This window comes from Nothoprocta perdicaria, unplaced genomic scaffold (genome assembly GCF_003342845.1).
Source record: "Nothoprocta perdicaria isolate Ctin4 unplaced genomic scaffold, notPer1 scaffold_141, whole genome shotgun sequence".
In the NCBI taxonomy this organism is placed as follows: Eukaryota; Metazoa; Chordata; class Aves; order Tinamiformes; family Tinamidae; genus Nothoprocta; species Nothoprocta perdicaria.
The window spans coordinates 675,805-697,315 of record NW_020454550.1 but is presented as its reverse complement, the minus strand read 5'-3'; the positions used below and the strand labels follow the sequence as shown (position 1 = coordinate 697,315).

At 34.9% G+C, this 21,511-nt stretch overlaps 1 protein-coding gene across 1 annotated transcript in view; it reads left to right on the top strand.

Annotated features, from left to right (window-relative positions):
• HCRTR2 (hypocretin receptor 2) overlaps window positions 1-18,921 on the top strand; it is a 33,226-nt gene extending 14,305 nt beyond the window's left edge. Inside the window, exons 2-8 of the mRNA XM_026034297.1 lie at window positions 1,367-1,545; window positions 2,783-3,026; window positions 9,916-10,031; window positions 14,325-14,545; window positions 15,985-16,106; window positions 17,116-17,316; window positions 17,777-18,921. Coding sequence (XP_025890082.1) covers window positions 1,367-1,545; window positions 2,783-3,026; window positions 9,916-10,031; window positions 14,325-14,545; window positions 15,985-16,106; window positions 17,116-17,316; window positions 17,777-17,970 — 1,277 coding nt within the window. The 3' untranslated portion in view covers window positions 17,971-18,921. The remainder of the gene's footprint in view (window positions 1-1,366; window positions 1,546-2,782; window positions 3,027-9,915; window positions 10,032-14,324; window positions 14,546-15,984; window positions 16,107-17,115; window positions 17,317-17,776) is intronic.
• Window positions 18,922-21,511: the final 2,590 nt, after the last annotated feature.

The following is a 21,511-nucleotide window of genomic DNA, read 5'->3' as shown; positions in this document are numbered from 1 at the left end:
TTGAGGGACATCCAGAAAATAACAACAAGACTGGCTGCAACAGTTCTGAAAATGATTAGCAGTAAAAGGTGAAGATATCTGAATTTTTACTGCCTGAAGATATTACTGGGAAGAATGTGAAGAGATATGATAACAATCTTCACATATGTGAAGCATTTCCTTAGGGTAAAACTGTTTTTCATTGCCATCTGTATACTAAATAAATAAATAAATAAATAAAAACAGCAAGGAGAAGAAGGAGTTTAGAAATAGCAAAACTTCATTTTTTTTTAGGAAGAATTGTTAAGCACTGGGACATATTTAAGACAGGCATGAAATCTTCTCCAGTAACAGATTTTAAATAATGAACTTGCCAAKAATGGCTTAGAAGTTAGTCTTATTGTAGTGGTATTGATCTAAAGACTTAAGAAACACAGGATTTGTGGAGTGAAGTTATGTATTTTACTATATCATCTAATACAGCTGGAAGGTGGACTTAAGCTGTCAGGCACGCCATCCTTCTTAGGATCTGAAGAAGCACCTGAACTTAACATATTATGTGCCTTAAAGTCTGCCTATTTTTTTCCAGCTGTGTTAGTTTAATCAGTTTAGCTTTGATTCTATTTTAGATTCGGACAGGCTCCTGAGTAGCCTTCTAATTCTCCTCTGGAGTGTTCTGTGATCTGCTTCATATATCTAAATTAAGCCAAGTACTATACCCTGAAAGATAAAGGAGGCTTTGAATCATCTTTCAGATTTACTTGATGAAAGAATTACTGTTTAAAGGAGAAGAATCTTTGATGTACAATGAATTGTATTATTTTCTTATGAGAAATATTGTGGTATTTCAGGAGAATTTTGTGGATGATTTTTTAGAGGGTTTATAGTGTTTGAAATTTTGAAAATTTGAAAGCTATCAAGTGCTACAATCTCTTAGAATTTTACTTCCCAAGTTATTCCTTTTTTTTTTTTTTCTTTTTCTTTCGGAGTACGTTCTCAGACACAGTCATGGCATTTCTGGTGTTTTAGTTTATGTGCTTAGTGTCACCATGTTCAAGGAAATCTATGCGTTTAGTTCGCCATGTTCAAGGAATTATTTACCTCATATATAAAAGTCTTTCAAATTTGAAAAGAAAAAGTATAAAACAATCTTAAAGGCATATCTTGTAGAGTATTTGCTACCTGTTGCTTTTGATCACAATAGTCATGTCATATCTCTCTCCAGGTACTTTCTTTTATTCCTTCTAACACAAAACACTGAACTACATATTCAGGTATTCTTTTTAAACTACGAACACATTTCCTTAATTCCAGAATGCAAGGGGTTTTCTTGTTGAAGCCTCACCTAGGTCATTTACTGCACACTAACTTTTCTTTTCAATCTCAGTTTGCATTGCAGTGTGGAAGAATCATCACATGAGGACAGTTACCAACTATTTCATAGTAAATCTCTCTCTAGCTGACATTCTGGTCACGATTACCTGTCTTCCAGCGACGTTAGTAGTGGACATCACAGAAACTTGGTTCTTTGGGCAGCCACTCTGCAAAGTGATTCCCTACTTGCAGGTATTTGATTGTTGTGTTTGCACACACATTGCTATTGCTATAGAAAACAAAAAGAATATACTAATTGAGATTATGTGGTGGAAGCTTGTCTCAGATAAAACAGATACCTCAGGATCCCTGCACAGGTCTGAAGGACTGTTCCACTCATAAATTTTATGTTTATGCTTAATGAGTATTTTCTTGATGCAACTGATTGGTAGGTCCACCTAATTCAGAATAGATATAAGTTAATAAAATATAGATAGAATTTCCGGCATTTATAATCTCTGTATGTGAACACAAAACACCTAGCTAGTGCCCATGACAGAGAATCAAGCCTCTAAAGAACTCTGAACTGAGTTTGTACTTTCATATGTGCTTGGTGACTTAATGAATATTATTTAGAAATATCATCATGTACTGGGATTTGATCACATTGTGTCCCTTAAGTAATTTGTGGCACTTTTCATTCATTATCAGTGGACTTATTTAAGAGAATATTTCCATCAAAATGATTGGTACATTTTCTRAGTGTATCAGATTAGATGAACAAACTGGCCGTACTAGATAGGCAGATCTTTTGGTCTTTCAGTCATTATAAATCAAAACAATTCAGCAGAGTTCTGAATGCATATTTAGTATTTTCTGTGGATATACTGTATGTGCAGCCTGAAGAGTCACATTTTCAAGGAGAATCATTCTACASCAAGTATATCCTATGCTGGATAGAATCAAAATCACAAACTTCTATCATACTCGCCTTTCTAGGGGCGTAAAATCTGAATAGAAAGTGAAATGATTGCCTAATATACAAAGTACAAAAACCAAAACCAAAGTCATGGATCATTTCCTATACTGAATAGAAGTGTAAAATGACCCCTCTTACAGTGAAAACTGGTATCTGAGCATAGAAAGATATTCTACAAAGAAAATACAAGGATCTGACTAGTGGTTATAGCTTTTTTAAGTAATTGTTTTGTAAATCCTAAGTTACATATTTTTATTCTTGGGGCATCTGACCCTGCTACATCTCTTCAGCCTGGATAGCACATTAATTTGTGAATTGTCCTATTGATTCTAGTGGGAGTGCATCAGATAAAGGTATCATACAAAATACAAGGTGATTTATACGTTAGTTTGTAATTCTGTAAGAATTCTGTAGTTCTGTTAGTTTGTAATTCTGTAAGCTAACTATGTTGAAAATTCAACTATTTTTTAAAACTCTGGGAAAGTTTATATACTGTTCTCTTTTCCTTAGACAGTTTCGGTCTCTGTATCTGTCCTAACACTGAGCTGCATTGCTTTGGATCGATGGTATGCAATTTGTCACCCTTTGATGTTTAAAAGCACAGCCAAGCGGGCAAGGAACAGCATTATAATTATCTGGATTGTGTCCTGCATCATAATGATTCCWCAGGCTATTGTTATGGAGTGCAGCAGTGTGTTCCCAGGACTAGCCAATAAAACCACCTTATTCACAGTATGTGACGAGCACTGGGGAGGTAAGTGTGTCTTTTACCAGAAATACTGAATTTATACTGCTGTTATATAGTAAATACATCAGGATATGTTATAATGAAGTAAGACTGGATTAGCATATCACAAAATGTTCTTAATTATGTAATATTTCCTAGAAGTACTGCTTTTCAAATACTCTGTACATTTTCTTTATTTTTTTTTCATTGCTAAAACTGAAAGTACATTTGAAACCAAGTTTAAATGGATGAGACTGTCTTGTGTCTTGACTATGTTAATGTTTCCCAAGGGCGAAAAACATTCCCACCCTCCAATGCTTATGCTTATATAATTCTCATTGATCGATGGACATTGCAGAAAATACAAAGGCTGCATTATTTAGCCTTAAGAAATAACTACATGTGAATAGAGCTTTCATTTACCTGGAACACCAATTTTGCTAATTGCTGATATTTGATTTAGACTTTATAGAAGTGTCCTGGGACTTCAGGGTAAATTGTAGTTGTAATTCTGTAATTGAATTCACTGCAGAATTTAGAGACAGCATTAATATAGGGTAGAAGGTTAATATACCACTTGTATTTTATCATGGGCATTATTTAAGTAACTTAGAAGGTGTAATCATTTTCCAATGATTTAATTGATGAAGTATTATTCCGCCTGTCCAGATTAACTTGTTCTAAGTTTGAATCCAAGTATGAGAATTCCCAAGGAATGCAAGGAAGCAACTGCTTCTGTTGTGTCTGATTTCACCTAGCAAGTAGTGTTGGGCACCCCCTCAGTTGTTTCAGATCCAGCTCTGGTGGGCCTTGGCACGACTCCAATGCTAATAGAGTATGTGAGCTACCTGCTGTGACACTGACGCTGAATAAAGTGACCACCAGGAATGCCAATATTCACACACAGGAAAATGAAGTCAAGTTTGCCACGGTCTGTACACTAAAAGATGCTTGGTTAATAGCCTCAAGGCAGAATAAAATACAGATTTTCTTTCAGAGTTTCCTCTTTGTAGAAAAAGATTCCAGTCCTGCGAGCAATTAAGATGAATTAGTTTAAGCCATTTTAAATTATTTGGGCACTTCCATACGCTGTTCTGAAAGTTCCTACTCTGCAGGGTCCAGGGAGGGGTTGAATTAGGAGAAGCCAGCTGCCACATTCCCTGTTCTTCATATCCTTCATCTCAGCTGGTCCTCTGGAACAGGGCAATGGCTGGTGGACGTGGCCATTGGTTGTCTGGCAGGCGTTCCAGGCAAAGATGTGCTGCAAGTTTGTGGATTAATGCAAACCTTTGCACTCCTTGCTTCACTGAAGAGGACATGTCTGCTCTTTACTTCTAATGTGCTTTTTCATCTATGAACAATTTTGTATCCCAATCTGCTGCTGGARGCTTCAGTATTTACGCAAATATTTTCTTCCATAGCATTGACTCTGGGTACAATTTGTGTTCATCCATTTTGTTTGAAAGCCGATAATCCATGCCTTCATCACTTCAAGGTTAGATTTGCAGCAGAGATACTTTTAATCAGCCCAGGAAATGAAAATGATGGAAAGCTCTGCAGTTAATTAATTGGGGAGTCAGAAGAGCATTTTATCAGAAGAACACATTCTCAAAATTTCAAGATSTATATCGGACACCTTTTGATTTCCAACAGAGAAGCGTTACTTTCAAGCTACAGAGTCTGTAGAAGGTCTGGAACTATTTGAAAGTGTCTCTTGTGCCTACTTGAATAGAATAGCTGCAGCCCACATATATGTTTGAGCTGAAGCACTCATTATTTATATATGGAAAAAAAGCTTCCACTTTCTATCCTTCTGGATTTGGTCCAGAATTACATCTAACAATCTTCTCATTTTGTTAYGATTCTTAACTCAGACCTTTGGAGAGGTATAAAGAGGTAGGACCAAGGTAAATACTCTTGCATGTAATAAAGTCCTTTCTGTGTTTGGCTTCAGAAATGAAGCACTCCAGAATTACTTTTTTTCTCTTAATTGATTATACAAAGAAAACAATTCACATTAAATATTAAGCATAAAAAATTTAAAATATGTGAAAATTTTCTGAAGTGAGAGATTTTATTCCACTTAAAAAGAACAAACCTGCTTTTATGCTGTTGCCTTTTTAAAGAATTGCCCGCTAATTAATTCCCACAATGCCACTTTTAATGCTGGTGTATTTTAGTGATCTGTAAAATAATAATCCTCTCTTCACTCTTTCTAATAATAGTTTATTAGAACTTACTAGTTTGTTAGAACTAATAGGCTTGAGAGAAGAACCTTTCTATGTGTAAATAGTTTGTTCATATCATAGAATTTAGTAATTGTAGTGTTAGTTATGTATTACCAGTGAGAATAATATAACATAATATAAATATGTTAACATCCCTTGCAAACCGTGGAGAATAAAGTGTCCTTAGCGTAAGTACTTTCCATTGAAATGAAAAGATCTTAAGACAATGAATTGGGCCAAAGTATAGATGATCCCGTTTTTCAGCTAGGAACATGAGTTTGAATTCAGGCAGATCTCCAAACAGAAGAGAAATGAAGCACGGATGAAAAAGCAGCATTTTGAAAAGCTTGATGAAGTTGGAGGTCAGAGGAAGGAATAAAGAGGTAGTTCTTGCATATAAAGCTTTTTTTTYCCCTCTTTTGGATTGTGGGAAAATACAGGGTCAAAGCAAGTTAACTAGCAGAAGGTTAAAAAAAGAAAAAAAAAACATTTTCCTAAGTATAAGCTGTATTTGAAAAGAGAAAGTGGAGATGTAGAAACTGCACATGCTCAAGGGACTCAGAGAAAATTCTGTAGGGGAGTCAGTTTGTGTGATCAGGAAAGGGATCACATTTAGGGGTTCACTGCTTTGTTTACAGCTGCATATCACTTGAGCTGTCTAAAATTAGGACACTTCTGAGAAAACCTTTACAGAGAACTGCATTTTCTTCAGCTATCATCTGTCCCAAGCACACTGAACTGTAAACTATCAAGGTTGAAACTCTAAAATGACACTTAATGACACTTCCAAAACTGTTTTGGAACCCTATACTAATTTGGGAAAGCAAGGTTGTTGAAACATGAGGTACTAAGGAGGAGTAACGAGCAGGAAGCTGTGTCCAGGAAAAAGTCAGAGATATCTAAACAACCGACACTGCTGCACCCTACCCAGACTTAGGTCCAGTTGCTACGACTAAGTCTGGTGAGTGGCTGCAAGGATGGTCTATTCAGCACTTCCCACTTGCCTTCTTTAACACTGCTCAAAGTTGCTTAAGGTTTCCTTAACACTGCTCAAACAGAGGCCACCATGAATAATAAGATTTCAGTTATGCTATTGAAGAGCTGCCAACGACTGAAAATAGGGCAATAGTTCAGCCTAAAACAAGGCTTAATTTATTTTTAATTATTCTGGCATTCCTGACATGAAATTCATCGCAAGTTCTGGGCTGAGGGTTTCTTGATTTCTAGCACAGYCTAATAATTTATTTGGGAATGCAGAAGGATCCAATGTGTGACCTAGGTAGGCAGACTCATTTAAGAAGCCATGAAAGAGTTTATAGAACTTTGTTGGCCATAAAAGACTCTGATATCTACAGGCTGAATTTGATGATAAAGTGCCAAAATACCAGAGGCATATATTGAAATGAATTCATCATGTGTCCAAGCCAGCTAACCACATTCTCTTAGAGCTGTTCGTGAAAAGGACGTTAGCCAAAGTGCATTAGCCAACACCTTTGTATATGATGAAAAGAATATGGAGATAATTCTTTCTCWATTCTGTACAATATGCAGTTGAACAGAAGGAGAGTTTTCTGTACTCCATTTTCTCCTMGATTACTCATAAAATAGTAGAAAACATATTAATTCTGGAGAAAGTAACATAGCTGGAAATTTCATTATTATATGAAAGTTTATACATTCTGTTTATCAGTATTAAGCAGTTAATTCTATAATACTAAATATTACCCACACTGCAGAAATAAACCAATCGAGCAACAAACAAACAAACAAATTCTATATCTTGATCCCTGGCTCTTCCTTAGATGTATTTTTCAACTCTTAAACATRCACAACAATCACATTACATAGTATTAAAACTTTCAGGGTTTGTATATGACCTAAAACAGGCTCATTGAATGATACTAAGGAGTCCAGAAAATTCTTGTTTTCACAATAAATGCAAGGAATGAGAACATTCACACTCCACAGTTCCAAGTGACTTGAAAATCACCTGAATGAAATGTAATCTGATTTTCTCTACTGTGGCCACCCACTTCTTGATATCCCTATTTACTAGGCTTTATCCTAAAAGTATACTTTCTTACTTGTCTTGCTTCTCCTTATTGGTTACTACAAAACTTAGCAGAGATTTTCCTAAGACTAGGGAGCCTGGGTTCTCTCTGCAGACACTCATAAAATATTGATAGTCTTGTTATTTTTYCTACTGATATTCTTAGGGAAGCTGTTAAGAGTCAAAGAATTTTATTATGCCTCTGTGGCTTAAAGGAATATTTCATTTGCTGAGACATTATTAAAAGCTTTTGAATCTGGGTACATACATGTGTGTGATGTGTGTGTGAGTGTGTATGTCACATTAGTGTGTGTGTGTGTGTGTGTGTGTCAGGTTGGGGTGTACCTGCATGTGTCAAACTGGAGGGTGCGTGTGCGTGTGCATGCGAGTGTGCTCTTAGTAAAAACCTGTCTGAATCCAAAAACCAAAGTTTCAGACCTCTTGCTCCTTTCTCCATTGAACAACAGCCTGGAACATGGAGCAAGCTTTAAAACAAACCTTTAAATTTAATAATCCCTGCATCAGATGTAAGAAGGCCTGTTTCAGCAAATTGGTCATTTATCAGGCAGAGATCATCATACTATGTGACTGATACTGAGAAGACATGCTGACCTCAGCCCAGTCTCTGTGATCACTTGCTTTCTTTTTCTCTCTTTTCCTCTTTTCAGAGAAATAGTCAGTAACGCATTTCTTCATTCATTTCTTTAAAAAGATGATTATTGCAACTAAGAATGGTCTCTCCCTCTCCCAAAGTTTATTAAGTGACTTGTGGAAGGCAGAATTTTTTTTTCTCCTTTCTGCTTAAGTGTAAGAGGATCAGAGGTTCCACTCAGACAGCTGATACATCACCAGACCTATAGGCTGATTGATGTTCTCATTCAAGGAGCTGGGAACTCACCCAGCTGATAAACGAAAAGTATCCCAAACCAGTACTTCCTCCTTCTTGCCACTGTGATTATCAAACAGCTTTAAAGCTTTTCTCTGGCTTGAGAAGCTAAACAGTCACTCTTCTTAAAGAAAAATTCTACAAAGTGCTTTGCCCTGGGTGGAGGAGGGACAGGTTTCCTTTGATGTTTTGCAGCTGGYGTTTTCCAGGTGGCTAAACTTCAAAGGCAAACGTTAGGATCTTCCTCCAACCTGGCTCATCAGTTCTTTGTAGATAGCTAGGCTCATTTAATGTTTCTCTTTATTTGGAATGCTAAACTGGAAGCCATAAACTCCAGATGGCCTTTTAAATATGTACCATCCTTCTACCTGCAAGGGGCCTGGCTGCCTGCGGAGTATTGATGAGGCAGGTAGCACCTCCTTCTTGGAAAGAATGTACTCAGCTCCCTCCTTGACCTCCCGTGATCCCAGTAAGTCATGTTCCTCCAGTCTCTCCTTAATCTCTCCACCTGTGAAGCATGGTGAAGTATTTCTCCGTCTGACAAGATTGTTGTGAGGCTGCATTCCCTGAGGTGCAAAATCATTTTGGTATCATCAGCAAATATCCAAACCCAAGTTGTTGCCAATTGTAAAGTAACTGCCCAGAATGGTTTGTCTTCCCCAAGGACACTAAGCAAGAGCTCGTAGCTGTAGCTGTTTGGTTAGTAGTTGGTAAGGTGATTTGCTGAGGAATCTCAGAGCAAGCAAGAAGCCAAATTCTGCTCATCTGAATTGTTTGAATGATCCTGATCCATCAAAGTTGTCAGCTGTCAGTGGCTATGTCTCTGTTACCTTTGCCAACCATGAATGTCTACTAGATTTTGCCATACCAAATTTCTCTTTGCCTGATACTGAAGTTTTTCTGGTTGGTGAGCAGTTTCTCTTCTACTACTATAGTAGATTTGTGTAATGTCCATTCTCTTTCTGAGACTGTTTGTAAATGATAAATTGTGATTAATATCAACATTTGGTAATGTCAAATTATAKTTGGTAGTACAAAAATGAAATTGAGTTTTCCAGGTACCCACTGCATTTTCTGCTATAATCTAAAAAGGAGGAACTTAAATATAACATTCTTAAAATGATAATATATTCACAACTCTTGCAAGATATTCCTCCATAATCAAATAAAATCCATAATTTGTCTCTTCAAAAGAGCTCACACAATGTTAGGACATCTGAGTAGAAAAATCACCATTATTAACGTGGAGTTAAAATCTCAGGAATTTCCTTTAGCACACTTGACTGAATCTTCATTTTTATTTTTCTCATGTAGTCATAATAATACATTACTAAATATATAGCTTGAATATAGTTTGAAATTAGATTTATTTCACCACTGAGAAAAAGAAAAGCTTGAAATGCATTTAAAGAAATGCCTGCCTCTCACTGATACTTTAATGTGCATGCACTTCTGTGCTATAGTCTGTGCTCTCTGTTTATGAGAAACTGTACAGCTCACTCAAAGATACATAGCAGCCCTTGGAGAAGCAAAACCAAAAATAGTTACCAACGTCTTCACACGTTAAAGGATGAAATAGTTAAAATAACTGGTTACCTATTGATGGCTAATGGCATGTTCTATGTTGACTGATTTACTGCAAAAAAGAACTTCTGACATTTGGCTTATTTAAAAAAAAAAWTGATTTGACTCAATATTTTTAGAATGTATGTATACTTAAATAYGCTCTTTCTATTTAAATTCTCATTCCAGCTGAGGTTTATCCCAAAATGTATCACACGTGTTTTTTTCTGGTGACATACATGGCCCCACTGTGTCTTATGGTATTGGCCTATTTGCAAATATTTCGAAAGCTGTGGTGTCGCCAGGTGAGTAGCTTATTTTAGCTCTGCTTCCTTGCTGTTGTGACAGGATATGTATTCTCATGTATAATCTTCTCCTTATGTTCCAAATTGTCATTTAGGTCATTTTAAATCACCATTATTACCAAATTTAGGGTACAGTCCCCTGGGTTGAGAACTGAGATGCACRCAGAAATGAGGGCAGTCAAACTGCCTTGCTCAGATCTGTGTGAGATTTCTGAGAGAGAGATAAAGGAAGGAAAAGAGTATAGGAAGATTAATTTTAAKCACAAGAAAGATCTCTTCCATTCTATTTGAAATGCTTGCTGAAAGATAGAAATAAGTGAAATTATATGGTGATGTTATAGTGCAAAAATATCCTGTAGCTGTAAGAGTTAGGATTATCTTTCTCATTTTGTTAGCAGTCTATTCAACTTTATTTTTAATTCCATAATGTACCAATTTCATAGTGAGTCCCATATAAACAAAAGCATGATGTGAAAGTGCAACAATCACAGCTGTGAAATTGGAGTTTTCTGCTGTGAACCTGGATATTACCTGTCATGTTTGATGTGAATTATTACAAATAATTGCAATAGTTTCCAATGTGAATATTTAATTTCTCAAACTTTAAATTAAAAGACAGGTCAGAAATCAAATTGCAAAATCTGAACAACAAGAGATCAACTCACAGGGGATATTTGAAGTGAAGTAATAAAAATGATGTGGATTGCTTTCAGAAACATTTTTTCCAATAATAGCATTTCTAAGAGGTTTTAGCTTACTCAAGACTCATTTTTTGGGTGTAAGCAGTGCTGTAATCAATCATTCATTAATGCTTAGTTCCATCTGATATCTACTGCTTTATTCAGGATTTACTGATAGCTTTAGCCCCACTATTTGTCATTCTATAAAGGCCAATAAACTCGTCTTGTTGAAGATATGATGCGAAATATTCCCTGTCCTGTCCTCTCAAACAGCTCTGTCATTTACATCAAGACACAAGCATAAATTATTTCCCACTATTATATTTGATACTGTCTGAATTTGAGGCCATCCTGTGTTGAGCATAATACAGAWGCACCATATCAGAAGTGTGTTCTGTACTGTTCACTTTAATCTTTCAGAGAAATCTCAAGTATAGTTTTGATTTCCAAGCATATGTACATTAAAAAACAAATCTCATACTGAAATTAACCATATTACACATAAGTAATGAAAATATATGAAGAAACAAACTGTCTTTAGACCATTTTTATATCATTTATTCATCATAAAAGCAATTGTTTTAATTTCTAATCATATTAAARTAAAATGAAAAATCTTGCCTTTTTTTCTTTATTATTTTTGTTTTGAATTCCTTACATTCATAAGATTATATAATAAAAACATTTTAAAAAATTAACCTTTGCAGTTAGAATAGGTCCCATTCACCATGAAAAAAAATGCTTAGCACTGTTAGTTTTGAAACTAAGTTCAGTCTAAAACAGATTTAATATGTTTTGTGTTGCTGAATAATTATCTTTTTGTCCTCTAGGTCCTAATGAACTTATCACCATTATCCTTCTCTTCTGTGCAATCCACCTATTATCTCAAACTAATCATTAGTAAAGATAATATAAAACAATTATTCTTCACCTGTGTGTGGTTGAAATTTGCTAGTTAACATTCAGAGTAGAAGAGTCTGTGAAGTAACCTGTTTTGTTTTTTAACCCCACTCATATTATTTGGCCTGATTCAAGATATCCATATACATCTTGCCCACCAAAAAATAAGGTTAGGATGATTCTTATACATTTTTTTTTCCTGTGGCAAAAGGCAAATGCTGCTATGACCTTAAAGCTGTCAATGATGAAAAATTACAGATGCCTGTTCTAGTGCTGATGATAACACTATGTGTAAGGGGCTGCACTAAGTGAAATTAAACCACTTCACRTTTATTAAAAACTGTGACTTGGCTGCAGTTATCAAGCCTTTTTCTAAGTGGAACAGGTGTGCTGTAATCAGTCGTGTAGAGTAAGTGAATACAGTGGTCTACATGTATTCTTTCATAATTATTTCAATTAAGAAATCGTGCTGTTTACCCCAACTTTAGTTAAATGTGGTGATTCTCTTGTGAGCTATGAAGAACCTTCCAGATGTATGCAGAAATAAACACTCTAGACAGCAAAATCTTTCCATGCCTTGCAGTTTTTCTAAAAGTTATTTTTTAAAATGGAGTATCTTGTGCATGCAGATTTTCAGGTGACTAAATACAAGACGGATTCACAAACCGCCCCTACCATACTTTGTCCACTAACTCTTACAACAAATGATTATGTCTTTCAGGCAGGTTTTTTTATAAAAGTATGACCATCTTTAAATTAGAAATAAGTCCTTTTGAAAGGAAGAATAATTAAGTTATAGATACCAGAGATTTTGGGTAATTTATTTTAATTACTAGCAAGGAAGTAGGTAGTGACTTGGAAAACTATATTCTCTTGTGGATTTTAAGGAGGAGTTTAAAARCAACATTTGAACAAATGTTCAAAATATTACTGAATAAGTCTTATGATAAAGTGTTGGCATATAGTTTGTATATTATCTAGTTGCATACTATATACTTAGGTATTGATGCCCAAATATATTTACATTAAAACCTTTATTATATTAATAAGCAGGAACCTCCTCCTTTTTATTTTGACAGGTGAAATATATCCTTGCAATCTTTGGAAACTGTTATTACATTTGGAGAGCCTTTCTTTGTTCTTCAATAAATCCTTTTGATAATGATTTGAGGAGTCAGAGAAAGGTATATGGTAGCTTTTAGTACCTGTTAGGACACAGCTAATGAGTTTTTGTTATTGGCATTATATAAATTCTACACAACTATTCCTATAGTGGATTCAGTAGAGAAAGTAAAGTACACTTTTTGCAGCAAGTGTCTGCTTGTTAGAATATATGTGTGTATTTACATATATACATCTTTGAAAATGTATCTATACACACACATGTAAACACACATGCCCGTGAAGTGTTATGCTTCTTAACATGGCACCGGTTCAAACAGCTTTGGTGGATTTTTTTTTTTTTTCTGTCTGAAATTCTTGCTGTGGTATKGCGAGCTGGACTCTAAGTAGCAAAGTCCAGTTATTTGACAAATAAAGACAGAGGAGAAGAGGATTCTGTAGAAATGGTCTCCACGCAAACTTTTGCAAGATCCAGCAATTTGACATGTAGTGCAGTGAGTTCATATATTGTATCAGAAACCCTACTTGTAATCACTTCTTCTTATTAAAGACTACCTGAATAGCAGGTAAGACCTTTATATCTGCACACTAAGTTACAAGCAACGTGTTGAAAATTTATGTAGAAGGTCATTTGCAGTCTTCAGCCACAATTCTATTAATTTTCATATGAGCTGAATCTAGTCACTAAAAGAGTTTTTCAGAAAATTCACAAAAGGTGAATCTTTGGTATAATGAAGAGGGCAAGATGAGGACAGATTTGGTGAATCTTGTCACTTACATCTCCTTTTCAGATCAGTTATTGCTACAAACATGTAATTCACTCGGACTAAAAAGGAAGAATTTTGAAATTAGAAGATCAGAAAACTAAAATACCCCTGAGAATGCAGAATCAGAATCTTATAAAGTGTATTATCTGTATTTTTTTTTTAATAATAACCTTGGTGAAGCATCTACCCATAGCAAAGAGTCTTTGGCTAACCTGCCTCTCCCTATGCCCTTGCACTCCTCCATAATTCCCACTCTATTCATCATTGTATATACATTCAGTTCAATTTGAAGACTTTTGCAAGATATCCATGTTTTATCTACGACTTCTTTAGCTGCTTTACTGTCACTTAAGTTGCATATTTGAAAATTTTACAATATTGAGAGCCTTAGTAGGCTTCAAATCCTTGTTTTCTCATGTCTGAAAAGCTACTTAGTTTCTTATAGTAGTAGCATATTAGTAGAAGATACCGTATAGTAGGATATTCTCTTATAGAAGAAAACATTTAATGTCAAAATTCATATAGTAAATTTATAGGCGTAGTTTGTAAGTGTGACAGTCTGAACATGGAAAGTGTGTGGGAAGTGAAGATATCTTTTACCATATCAATCGATATACATATAAAGCACCAAGTGTGCTGCTTCAAGTGTATCTAAGAGCTGTTTTGCTTCTCCCAGCTGCATCAATTAATTTAATAAAAAAGAATATTTCTTCCTGCAAGTTTACCTTGTACATGTCAACATATCTATTTTTCTTGTTATAGCTACCCAAAGTGTTTCACAAAGTGCCAATAAAAGTAGTAACTTACTGCGTTCTTTTTTTTAGATACCAGGAACTTCTTCCGTTGTTCAGAAAAAATGGAAACCTCTGCAATCCTCCGCACTGCCCCGAGGGACGGGACAATCAACAAAATCAAAGATCAGTGCTGTGGCAGCTGAAATAAAACAGATTCGTGCGAGAAGGAAAACAGCCCGTATGCTAATGGTTGTCCTCCTGGTTTTTGCACTTTGTTATTTACCAATTAGCATCCTCAATGTCTTAAAAAGGTAAAAGAACTTGAACACTTGGTAAAGTTGTCTGCTAAAACCTGTTATCTATAATGTTATTCCTTTTATTCTGTCAGCAGCTTTGGAGAGAGATGCCTATATTTCACGATAAAGAAACTGAAAATTTACATAAAGTTAAAAAAATAAATAGCTAACCTATCTTTACTACAGAAATTGAAGATAATATTGAAGAATTCCTGTTAGCAAGCTCTGATTCATGTAAATGGTGTCTCCTACCCCCACATTGTTTCCTTTGTCATTTACATGGGATTAGTGCTTGTTTGTTGTAAATGCACACACAGACCTACAACACCTAAAGCTTAGTGGAAGACTAAGGTTGTGATACTGTCTTAGAGTAAGGCTAAAGTTGTGATACCGCCTGAGGACTGAGAAATACTGCTCTCTGACCTAAGCTCCATTGCACACACTAGTGAGTCCTTAGGTTAATGGTTCAGTTTGTATTTGAAGCTGTTTTTTACATTTTTATCTTTTTCTGTCTTGTTCTGTTGGGGCAGAAAGCTGTTTGCATGCAGCTTTTTTATATAGTGTTTGGTAGTCTGAGGCCTTGATATATCTGTAGAGATTTTTGGAATACATGTTTTGGAAAACAGTGAAATGCAGCAAAAGTTACTATTTTGAGAAAACTTGTTAATTTCTGGAAAAAAAAATCTTAAAATAGAAAAATTCTTTTGTTGAAGGCTTGTGATTGAGAAACTTTTTTTTGAAAAAGAATAATTCCAAATTGGACATGGAGGCTTAAATATATCCCGCTCAGTTCTGACACTTTTCTGAGGCATAATTTAAATCTCTATTCATCCACAGATCTATTGGTAGGTGAAGCAGGGAGGGAGATATATTTCCAGAAGGCAATTCAAGTCAAATATGAGCAGAACCACCATCTGCAGAGGCTGCATAGGCTACGGCAGGAGTCTAGGCCCCCACTTGATTTTTCACTTAAACAGCAAATGWTAGGTATAAGGAATCTGGACAAAAGAGATTTTCTGAAAGACAAAAGCTGCTACCATGGTCTCTGTAGCTCATTTTTAGGTCAATTTAACGTCACCTATTTGCACAATGTGCCATGTACTGAAAATGACCCAGAGTTAGAAAGCGCAATGACAGAAATAAGGCAAAAGCAGAAAGCAACTTGGCTAATCTACCAATCGTTTATTTAAGCTATGCAGATGAAAAATCATGCATCTTCTCCCCTGCAAAGCAAAGTGCTTAGGGACTTAAGGTACAAAACCATTAAGAAAAGAGTCTGATAGATGGGAAGAGTTTTTTTTTTCTTTCAAGGAAACTAACTGTGTTGAACCAGACTTTCTGTGATATTGCAAATAAGTCATCTGGGATAAAAGTAGACTAGAAGTTATGTTTGACTTCTTCTTATATGATTTCTAATTTTGCCATCTTTCAGGTTTCCTTTTCTTTTCCCTTAGGGTTTTTGGGATGTTTAATCATGCTGATGACAGAGAAACTGTATATGCCTGGTTCACATTCTCACACTGGCTTGTATATGCAAACAGTGCAGCCAATCCTATTATTTATAACTTCCTCAGTGGTAAGTTGCAATTACCTAAAATTCAAGTTTAATGTATCGCTTAAATGTAATGAGCCACAGCAATGATTAATGCTGTGTAACACCAGTATAGCTCCTCCAGTGGGAGCTATATCTTCTTTTGGGACCGAGCTGCCTCACGTTTACCATTGCTTTCAGACTATGTACATTTAAACAAACTAAAGAGTGCCAAGGCATGAGTCAAATTGCTTGAGTTTCACTGTCCATATCATTAATTCATTAGGAAAGTCCCTGAAATGCAGGCTATGGCCATACTAGTAGTATGGGCATGGAAAAGGTGTTCTAATTAGTTTTCCACCCCAAAAAAAAAAAGCGGGACGCTGTTTAGTTTACTAATATGGATTTGTCTTCATTAGTATTTGACTTATTTGTCTTATTTGTTTTTATCTGGAGAGAAGAATCAAGACCTAAACTGGTCCTGTGTAGTTTTTTAGTTTTTTGKTTTTGTCTTTTTTTTTTTTTTTTTTTTTTTTTTTTTTTTTTTTTGGTGATTAGGGTGAGGATAACCTGAGCAATACACTCTAAGCTCTAAAAGAAGGTTAATGGACTATCATACACTTTGAATTTTCTTTTTAAATGTACTCAAGGCGAAAAACAAATTAGCCGTGACCTCTCATTCACATGTCAAATAATGATTCATCCATTTAAGCCTACCAGTGCTTAATCATTTGATTTCACTAGCTTTCATTAATCAACAAACATTATACAGATTAATTTCAGAAGTCATTGTAGCTTTTTATGTCTAGCCAAGAATAATATCCAATTCATACTGTATCTCACATACATTCTTATGAAGGTTTTATCTTTTCTGATTTTCCCTAAGCTGTTGAAATTGAGGCTTCCTGTATCAGTGGCATTAGAAAGACATTTCCATATTCTTGGTTAGTTTTGCATTAGATAACTTTTTTTTTCCACTAATCTATTAGCTTTGTCAAAACATTGTTTATGACATAATGATGAGTCTTTTTTTGTGTGTGTGTGTGATTGACAGGGAAATTCAGAGAAGAATTTAAAGCAGCATTTTCTTGTTGCTTCTTTGGCATTCGCCACAACCAAGACGACCGGCTTACCAGGGGTCGTGCCAGTACAGAGAGCCGAAAATCCTTGACCACCCAGATCAGCAATTTTGATAATGCTTCAAAACTTTCAGAACATGTTGTGTTGACCAACATAAACACAATTCCAACAAATGGTACTGCACCTATTCCCCTCTGGTGGTATATTTGTCTCTAAGTCTTTTGATGCTGTGTGACGGTAGATCATGCTTTACTCTACATCTATTATCTGTCATCATTCTTTTGTTTGGATCTGTCCTGTATTGACTCCCACAAAAATCTGTATTTCGCACTAGCATCTGAATCAGGAACCATAAGCTATTTAAGAAGAGAGAATTGAATAAGTAATGCAGCATGCTTAAAATGTTTCTTACCAATAAGAAAAAATAAGGCTTATGTATTGGAAATTCCCTTAAACTCYAGTAAAGGAATCTTTGCTTAAAATTCACAAGTACAATTTGGTACATTTTCTGGTAGATATTTTTGTTATTAGATCATCTTTATATTGTTAAGRGACAGTGTCAGTCACAGGATGAGTCAATCAGCTACCTATTCCAAGCTGCAAAATCACCTTAAAAACTATATTTTATGTTATAGGTATCACAGCTACTCTGAGCCCATTGAAATCAGTGGAACTTCATCTCCACATACCAGGGATGAGTATGACTTCAAGCTTAGATGAAGCAGTAAGAGTTTCTGCAGAAGACACTGGCACAGCGGAGAATGCAAAGTGGGACAAATTAATCCCTAGCAAAAATAAACTTACCTCAATGGAATTACAGCAAGGCTGACTTTGGATAAATACCGTTAAGACCACCTGAAAATGGCACAGTATTAGCTCTGTTGCAGACAAGGACAACAGGACAAAAAGATTCAATGACTGCCTCTTCTTTTTCTTCTCAGTCTTATGGAAACCTACTTACCTCAGTATGAGCTAAAGAACACGTCTTTACAAGTCTTTTTAAAGATTGGATTGTACCATACTTTGTAAATATTGTAGATATATATTTTTATACCTTTTAGATGCTGTGGAATGTTCTAAGTTGTATCATATAGAGAACTATAAGTATTTGAAAGCAGTCTCAAACATCATCTATTTATATCCTGTTTGTATTAATAAGCAACTTATTTGCAACGAATGCTTACTTAYGCACTAGTGATATTCTGGAATTATTTTGCACTTCTTTTTCTGCTACTTGCAGTAAATTTAGTGTTTCTTATGGAAGTTTCCTTTCAGATTGATTTTATAATATTCCAGGTTACTTTACTAAGTACAGACATGACTCTTAGATTTTTGAACTCAATTTGCTGCAAGTCACACATGTTTTCGGAATATTATACTAAATTCCCTTTTTTTTTTTCTTTCAGACTGGAGTGCCTAAAAACTATCTGCTTAAGTAAAACCTATGTGATACTCAAAGGTGCTATAAGCTCAGAATTCCTACTCAGGCCAATAGGAATAATAATTGTCAGCACCCCTGAAGAACAGGACACTAAGTTTGGTGGCTCATTTTAGTCCATCATGTTCACAAGTGTTCTAGAAGATCTCTGAGTATTTTTAAAATAGACATTAGTTATCTTGCGTTTTCTATCTCAAATGTCATTTAATAGYAGTGATCCAAAAAATTAACAGATTTGTTTGCCAAGATAATATTGAATTTTCCACAAAATAATAAAATGTTTCTCTCTGGAAATGTGAAGAAGATATTTCATTGGGTTGCTAGATTAAGTGCTCACATATCCATTTTCCTTTCATGGGATAAGCTCCCTGGCCTGGGGCTTCTTRCCATGTATTGTAATTTTCCTTCTTAATGGGAGAAAATAGTGTTGGAAACTAAAACAGCTGGGGGAACATGGCCTGCTGGTTAGAGAGTCCAATCTAAAAGAACCTACAGTCCTGATGTGGCACTATTCTTAATTCTTGCATTTCAGGTAGGATCCCACTTCTTAGAAGATTTTTTTTTCAATGGGAAGGGTAAAATGGGAGGGATGACTTATTTTTCAGTAAAAAATTGAASACTTGACATAGGACTTTTTCATATGATCATGTTTTGTTGGAAAAATAATTTTTCATAGACTTTATTGACTAACCTATGTAAATATTTTTTTAGGATTTACTTTGATGCAAGCCATGTCATGCAATGTTCTGTCTACCATGAGAGMTATAGTTTTATAAACTGCTTAATCACTTTGCGCTTTAGCCTTCTACCTTCTTGTTTTACTAGGCATTGTTATAATTTACACTGATATAAAGTGAGATAAAAACTTCACGTTGTTTGTATATTAAAGTTCTCTTTTTTGTAGTAAATGACTAAGGAAACATACCTAAATGGAAATGATATCTAAACATCAATTAAGATCATAGGAATGATTCCTATATTCCTATGTATAAACTTAATTTTTAAGTATAGCTATTCACTGTTATTCAAGGAATTATTTTACTTTATCTCTTCTATGAAAAGAAAATACAAATGATTGTGGGAATGATAGTTTTAAATTGTGTAGAACAAGATATTATTTTTCTATATAATTTGAAATGGTCAGACAAGGAATTGCTGAATTAAAASATAATAAAAAGAGAAGATTGGAAATTAGAAAGTCTTTTTTTCTGTTTTAATATAAACAAAAAYTAGCATAGTAATCAAGCTGCAAACAATATTCATCCATCTTAATAATCATATGAAACGCTCCTCCTACCACTGCTGAAAGTATGTCAAAGGAATTACACAAAGCTATACTTTCATTTTGAAAAGTGTATTTCTATCCTTTCTTTGAAGAGAGAGCAAGCATATAAAGTAATATATGTAAACAGTCAATGACTATATAGAAAACTTGGTTAGCATGAAAGGGGAGTATGCACGTTTATCAAACATGAGGTTCACCAGTGGTTTTGAAGAAGTCAGACAGATTCTCATGCCTTGTGAGGTGTGTTACCYAAACCCATGTGAGATGAATATATGAAGAAGAGAAAGGGTAAAATGCTTCTAATTTGGGTGGYTAGTATTTGAGTGGCAAAATCGCAATGTTCATAGCAAAACTGTAACTATCATCTTTCTGRAGAGGGGCTGAACACAACCTACCAATTCAAGTTATCTTCTCTTTGCTTCTGTCTTAATGCAAATGGTATAAATTATGTTGGTTATATATGAAGTAAGAATATAATCAAAAGTCATTGGAGCTTTTGACTCCTGCAGATGTTCTGTGACAGGGTAGAAAAGGAAGTTCTGGCCTTGATCTTTTTTTTTGTTGTTGTTCTTTACTTTCACTTATATCCTCCAGAATAAAATATTCCAAAATTGGGATTTTTTAAAGTCATAACTTTAACCAAATGTAATACTCTCTGTGTATGTGTGTGTGTGTGTGTGTGTGTGTGTGTGTGTGTGTGTGTGTGTGTGTGTGTAGATGATAGCAATGAGATTTTTTTATTGACACATGAATTTGATCTTGTTCTGGCCAATATTTTGTTGCTTAAATAGACACAAATAGTACAATCAAAGTTTTTTGAAGGTTTGAAATTCTAAGGAAAAAAAAAGTACAGTGAAAAGGAAACAGTTTGAGCTTTTTCCCTACAAGAGAATGAAATATGGCAATTAAAAACATATTGTCAAAGTAAGGGTTGCCCATGTGACTAGAGAAAATCAAATATAATGTTTTTAAAAGACATCAAAAAGACATAGTAGTAGTAAAAATTGGTTTTAAATAGAGCATTAGAATTTCAAAGGTAACTATGCCAAATTAAATCTGATTTGTTTCTTTGACATGATAAATCCTTTTCTAGGTTAAGTGAATATGATGAATATTACCTGTTCAGCCATCAGTAAAGTATCTAACACAGTCCCACATTATAAATTAGTACTGGAATAGAAACAGTCAACAAAGTGTAAGATAAGTTAGAATTTATATAGCAACAATGTAGGGATGAGATATCAGGCTGAACAGAAAATAATTGAAAGTGCCTCCAGGATCAGTTTTATTTCATATATTCATTCATGATCAGCCCAAAAAAATAAAAGTATTATAATGAAACCTGATGATACTATAAAACTGTGAGTTGTAACAGGTGCAGACAAGGATGAGGAAATCACACAAGAATCACCAGCTGACCTAGAGGATGAAATGAATTTCATACCACAGATTCCAAGGTCAAGACCCTATCAATTAATATCAAGAGTGTCACGTGCAAATTAAGGTTTCATTAAATGAAAACTACAAACACAAATAAGGAAGGCTAATACTGAATCACTTATACAAGACTTGTAGAGGTGGGATTTGGACAAAACACTATACAGTCTATTACAGCCATCCCATTGTCTGCTCGCACATTCTAGACAG